Genomic DNA, 6000 nt, shown 5'->3' with positions numbered 1-6000 from the left:
TGAGGTCATTAGTCCCCTAGAACTTAGAACTAGTTAAACCTAACTAACCTAAGGACATCACACACATCCATGCCCGAGGCAGGATTCGAACCTGCGACCGTAGCGGTCTCGCGGTTCCAGACTGCAGCGCCAGAACCGCGCGGCCACTTCGGCCGGCAAAATTTGTTTATTCTGCAGTTTAGTCAGGTGCTGAAGTTCGCTATAGTGTAGGGGAGGTGCGGAAGGGGGGAGCGTGAGAAGCTAATGTCTAATTGCACTCAGGGGTAATAGTCTAAGAAAGGATGGGAACCACTGATCTACAGGGATACTGTTATTAAAGAAGCAGGTTAAGATTAATATAGCAAATGACCTCAGAAATAGACATTTTTCTTAAATTCTACGGGGCGTCCTGCCATCTGACAGGTCAAACAACAGGCAGACTGTTAAAACTCACCATCGATAACTTGTGACTTTGGTCGTCTTTGGTTATGTAATGGCGCTAGTGTTCACGTGCGTGCGTGTGTGAGTGTGTGTGTGTGTGTGTGTGTGTGTGTTTCCGTACGTGGTGTTTTAAATTTTCTTCTCTAACGCTTTCTTGCCGCATTTGTGCCTTGAAAAATGACTGAATGTGCAGCTATCGAAATATAGGCGGTTCTCGAAGACGTCACCCGGTTGCATTCACCTAAGTTATTTGAGTATGCAAATACGCCGGAGAAACTCGTTTCACGCTGTGCCCGCTGTTTGTGTTGTTATTAATAGACAGGACGCTCAGTCTCCTACAGACGTGTGGCACGTGGCAGAGCAGTACCTCCCCTCCATGCTTATCGGGCGACGGTGCTGCCATAATAACAGGTAACCAGTTCGTTTTGTCGAGTAATACTGTAAAGTAAATAAATATTTTATCCTTTCTTCGAGTAATCCACGGGTATGTGTGGGACGGGGCCGTTTGAGTTGCCGTCGCCGGCGCTGCAGTTGTGGGGCCGTCGGCCACTCGTATTGATCGCGGCGCGGCAGACAAGCCGTCTGGCCGGGAAGCCCGACCGAGGCTCGAAGTGGGTCACGCGGCGGCCGCGGCCGAGCGCTCGATACCCGCCCCCGCTGTGTTTGTAAACAGCGCAGCCTGCGCGCGCCGCCGCCAGGGGCGCCGCGCGCCGGCCGCCGCGCGGCGCTTCGGCCGCGGGCCGCGTGGCGGCGCTGGCGCTGGCGCGCGGCGCCCGGTGGTTGACCCCGCTACGTCACGCGGAGTTTGTAAACACGGGGACGCGGCCCGTGTCAGTGGCCGGCGCTGCTCAATGAATGCGTGCCCGACGTCGCACGCACCCTCCGGCGCGGCGCAGGGCGTGGCTTTGACAGGGAGGCCAGTCTAGCCAGCGCGCCGAAGCACCGGAATGCTCTACTGCTTCACAAGCGATACGTGGTGATTAAAAAAAAAACCGGAAATGTTGTTTCTTTGCAAATAATTTTGTGTGTTCATCTGCGTCAGGTTTATCCCCTTGAATGTAGTCCCCAGGAAATGTTATTCCTTTCTACCAGCGCTTTCTCCACGCCACCAAACGCTTCTGGAACTAAATCTTTTATACGTGAAAACTTCTACTTCCTCACCGGTCGAACATCCTTATGTGACAAAATACCTCTGATTTGAATCGCTAATAACTACGAGACTAATAATGCATAAGCAGTGGTTGAGCCCACTAGGGCAGGTCGTTTATGTGTTTGTCGGGCAGTATGATTTTTTGCCTATGACGTCATCTTACCAGTGTAGGCGCATGCGCGTTGTTGTTACGAATTAGCTTTGCTTAAAATTATAAATTAATGTAGCGTGGGAACGCTATTAGGTAAGACATTGAGCCGGGTGTCATTGTGAGGAGCACTGCAAGGGCCCAAAAAGAGACCATAAAAATATTCGCGGGAACATAAGTGAAAATCGGCATTAACCTGAAAATTATGAAATAGTGAAAGATGAGTCATTACATGATTCGTAAATATGGTAGTTATTATGGAAAACGCAAGTCTGGGGTAAGCGTAATAAGTTGTGTGCCGAGCGAATGCAACATTCTGCAACCAGTACACTGGTATGTCTAATCATTGTATTGAAGAGATTGATAATTAAAATATAAATTAACACGGAACACTTGTTATGATTTTATCCACATGTCTTAACGAAAAATCGACGGCGCAGACCCGAACTGCGCGTATACAATTTTTTTGGGATAGCTTTTAGCTCTTAGGACAGCAACCAGCCACAAATTTACTTTCAGTTCCTTTATCCAACGGGTACCGTTACCGGTTTCGAATCGTTGTGATTCATCATAAGTTACACGCTTTCTTTATGACATGTGGTGTGTTTTTTACAGATTAATTGTCCTAAAATATAAATAATACATAATTATAAACACGCCAAACACAGATGGTTGGTTACAGATTTTCGTTGCCTGTGACTTACGTGAAACGTCGGTTTGGAGTGTTTGTTTCCATAAAATTTGTCCAACAGATGTAGTTGCATTCCCACTGCATTCTTACTGTTGCACACGTAAATTGTTCTCACTGTACACTTTTGTCACTGACAAGATTTCTAGCACGCATCACATATTTTGATACATACAAAGATACATACAAACATATGAGTATCACAGATGCTATGATATATCGTAACATTTGACGATGTTGTCCTATGTTTGGAAAGGATCATGATCCATGTCATCATATGACAAAATTGCATTAAGCTTTTAGCTCTCTGCACGGTGAGTTTTTTATATTTCTATTTTTTAATCTCATCTCCACTTGTAAAGGGAGTGTCCATTACGGTTTCCTTTATTTTTGGGAACAGAAAAACCCTCACGGGACCGTATCTGCCGAATATGCAAATGGGACATCAGTAAAGTAGGCTACCGATTGTGGACAAAAATTCACGAACAGGCGACGAAATATCAGCAGGGCAGGTGCATCATTGTGGTCTAAAAGCCATGAATCGTTTCACCACAAGTCCGGGCGGTTTGTCTCAGATTATCTTACGCAAACGGCTTTGATCTTGTAAACAGTACCCTACTTCATATTCTCTGCTCGATCTTGTACCGAGAATTCAAGGCACAGTACACCATTAAAAACAGAGTATAACCATCACATCTTACGCACTTTTCGAGCTCTTCCGACATTCCAGAATGCTTCCACTGGGATGACTGACCCTTAGATTCGACGTCATATCCGGAAACCCATGTCTTTGACCGATTATGACACGTTAAATTCAAATGGTTCATATGGCTCTAAGCACTATGGGACTTAACATCTGAGGTCCTCAGTCCCCTAGACTTAGAACTACTTAAACCTAACTAACCTAAGGACATCACACACATCCATGCCCGAGGCAGGATTCGAATCTGCGACCGTAGCAGCAGCGCGGTTCCGGATTGAAGCGCCTAGAACCGCTCGGCCACAGCGGCCGGCTGACACATTTAATTACTTTAATTACTTCCTCATCGTTGTTGATTTCATATAGCGATGCCGCTATTTTTGTTCGAAATTTAAGGATCTTAGAACAAATTTTGCTGTCATACGTTTCACACCCAAAACTTCCCAAATAATTTCGTGGAATGAGCCAGTCGATAAGCCTACATCATCAGCGACGTCCCTGACTGTAATTTGGCGTTCGTTCATAACTTCACTTTCTCCACATTTTCATCGGTTGATGATGTATTGGGGTCTCGTCATTTTCAGTGTCTTCACAGTCTTCTTCGAAACGCTTATATCAACCGTATACCTTTTTTCTCCTAACAGATTCTGCAAAAGCAATATTTAGCAATTTTAAAACTTACGCGTGCTTTATTCCGTTCTTAAAGAAAATTTCAGTACAAGTTCTGTGGCCCATTCTTATACAATATGAATAATCACCGAAACTATCAAGAGACATGTACCGTTTTGAAAGCTGATAACAGACTGAATATTCTATATGACTTATACTGAACAGAGTGTTTTGAGACATGTTTACCAACATAACGATCAAAAAATCGTGTGAAACGACTTACGCAACTCGCATGATTATAAAATTTCCGTAACTTTTTGAACCCACGTCGTGTCACAGACAGAAAAGGATCTCTCAGTATACATACAGAAAAGATGACAAAGAAGGAAGGAACAGTTTAGAGAAGTAGTTTGGGACCCGTAAAAACAGAGAAAGGCCCATTTAGATACAGAAGATGTCCAGAGCTTAAAGAAAGGAAAAGGAAAAGAAAATGCCTACGATAGGCAACGGTAGACGCACTATAGGATTTTTCAGTCCTCCTTAGCAGCCCATTTGTCGAAGCAAGGAATGAAGAAAGAGCTGGCAGAAATTGTCGCTACAGAAGACATGGTGCAAAACAAAACTAGCTGTCGAAATTTGATAGAAGCGTCTAGGATTTCCGGATGCTGGGCAAAGAAAACAGAAAGCATTGCGAAAGAATGAAGAGCTATAGAAAACCGAGAAGGGAAGTGCAGAATAGACGAAAATCAGTTCATTCGGTTATTTTACATAGCGGATGGGTGACTACTCACGGAAGACTGAAGATGTGTACGCATTGTCTGTTGCTTGTTATGGTGCTACAATTTTGTAGTTCTCTGTGCTTATTCCTTTCCAAGTTAGGTGATTTGTTAAGTCCCGTGAAATACGACGAAGACTTCCTCGATCTCAGATTGTTCAAATGGCTCTGAGCACTATGGGACTTAACTTCTGAGGTCATCAGTCCCCTAGCACTTAGAACCACTTAAACCTAACTAACTTAAAGACATCACACACATCCATGCCCGAGGCAGGATTCGAACCTGCGACCGTAGCGGTCGCGCGGTTCCAGACTGTAGCGCCTAGAACCGCTCGGCCACTCCGACCGGCTTCCTCGATCTCACAACTGCGAGCACCGATTATCCTTAAGTCAATCTCTTCGGAAGAAATGTCACCTACTGAGTTGTCACACGGTAGCAAATTCGCTCTTCGTATTTGGTGGTTCGTGCTTAAACCGACTGCGCATTGAACAAAAGTTATGCGAGAGTTTAAAATTTCTTGTAAATCTAGAGCTCTCTGCATCAGTTGGCAGAGTTTTATATAAAGTGTACGGTGTCCAAGCCCTCTCGCTTGGTACCGTCTGCGTATGATTCCCACTTCTGAGGAATTTGAATTTGTGAAATATTCGACAAAGATTTAATCACGCCTCTGATTTTATTACTTTCAGAGTAGCACTCGCCTCAGTTCTTTCTGCATAAAGTCTCTCCATTTCTACTTAACACTCTGGCAACCTTCTTGCCTTTTGCTGATACGAGCATAAATGTATCGTAGAGAGTTAGCAGACTTCCCATTTTTATTTATGGAGCACAAGAAGGTTCATTATGCTCGCTGAATAATACAAGTACTGACTTTTCAGAAATAACGCCGTTATCTGTAATGGAGTACTGTCCGATAAAAAGTTACACAAATATTCATTCGCATATTGATAATATTTCAAAGTAGTGCAAGTGCTGGCAACTTGCTTGAAATGTTCAGAAATGTAAAATTGTACAGTTTACAAAACGAAAAAAAAAAAAAAAAAAAAAAAAAAGTAGCGTCAGATAAGTACAATGCCAGTGATTCGCTATTTGCCCAGTGAAGTGAAGTACTTAGGTGTAACACTTTGTACGGATATGAAATTGAACGATCACATAGGCTCACTCGCGGGTAAAGCACACAGTGGCAAACTTCTTTTTAGTGGTAGAATACTGGGGACATGCAGGCAGTCGAGAAAGGAGATTGCTTACAAATCATTCGTGCGACCCATGCTATAATATTGGTCAAGAGTGTGGGATCCATAGCAAATAGGACTAACGAGGGATATTGAACGTATACAGAGAATGGAAGCACATGTGGTCAGAGGTTTATCTCACGGGAGAGTGTCACTGAGATATTAAGAGGACTGGACTAGCATACTCTCTAAATATAGCCGCAAACTATTCCGAGAAAGTCTACTAACAAAGTTTCAAGAACCAGCTTTAAATGATGACCCTAGGAATATGCTCGTACGT

At 43.9% G+C, this 6000-nt stretch overlaps 1 protein-coding gene across 1 annotated transcript in view; it reads left to right on the top strand.

Annotated features, from left to right (window-relative positions):
• Positions 1–906: 906 nt before the first annotated feature.
• LOC124798781 (insulin receptor-like) overlaps positions 907–6000 on the top strand; it is a 124689-nt gene continuing 119595 nt past the window's right edge. Inside the window, exon 1 of the mRNA XM_047262311.1 lies at positions 907–1081. Coding sequence (XP_047118267.1) covers positions 907–1081 — 175 coding nt within the window. The remainder of the gene's footprint in view (positions 1082–6000) is intronic.

Source organism: Schistocerca piceifrons, chromosome 5 (assembly GCF_021461385.2).
Source record: "Schistocerca piceifrons isolate TAMUIC-IGC-003096 chromosome 5, iqSchPice1.1, whole genome shotgun sequence".
Classification (NCBI taxonomy): domain Eukaryota; kingdom Metazoa; phylum Arthropoda; class Insecta; order Orthoptera; family Acrididae; genus Schistocerca; species Schistocerca piceifrons.
This window is presented reverse-complemented; position numbering and strand designations above follow the sequence as displayed.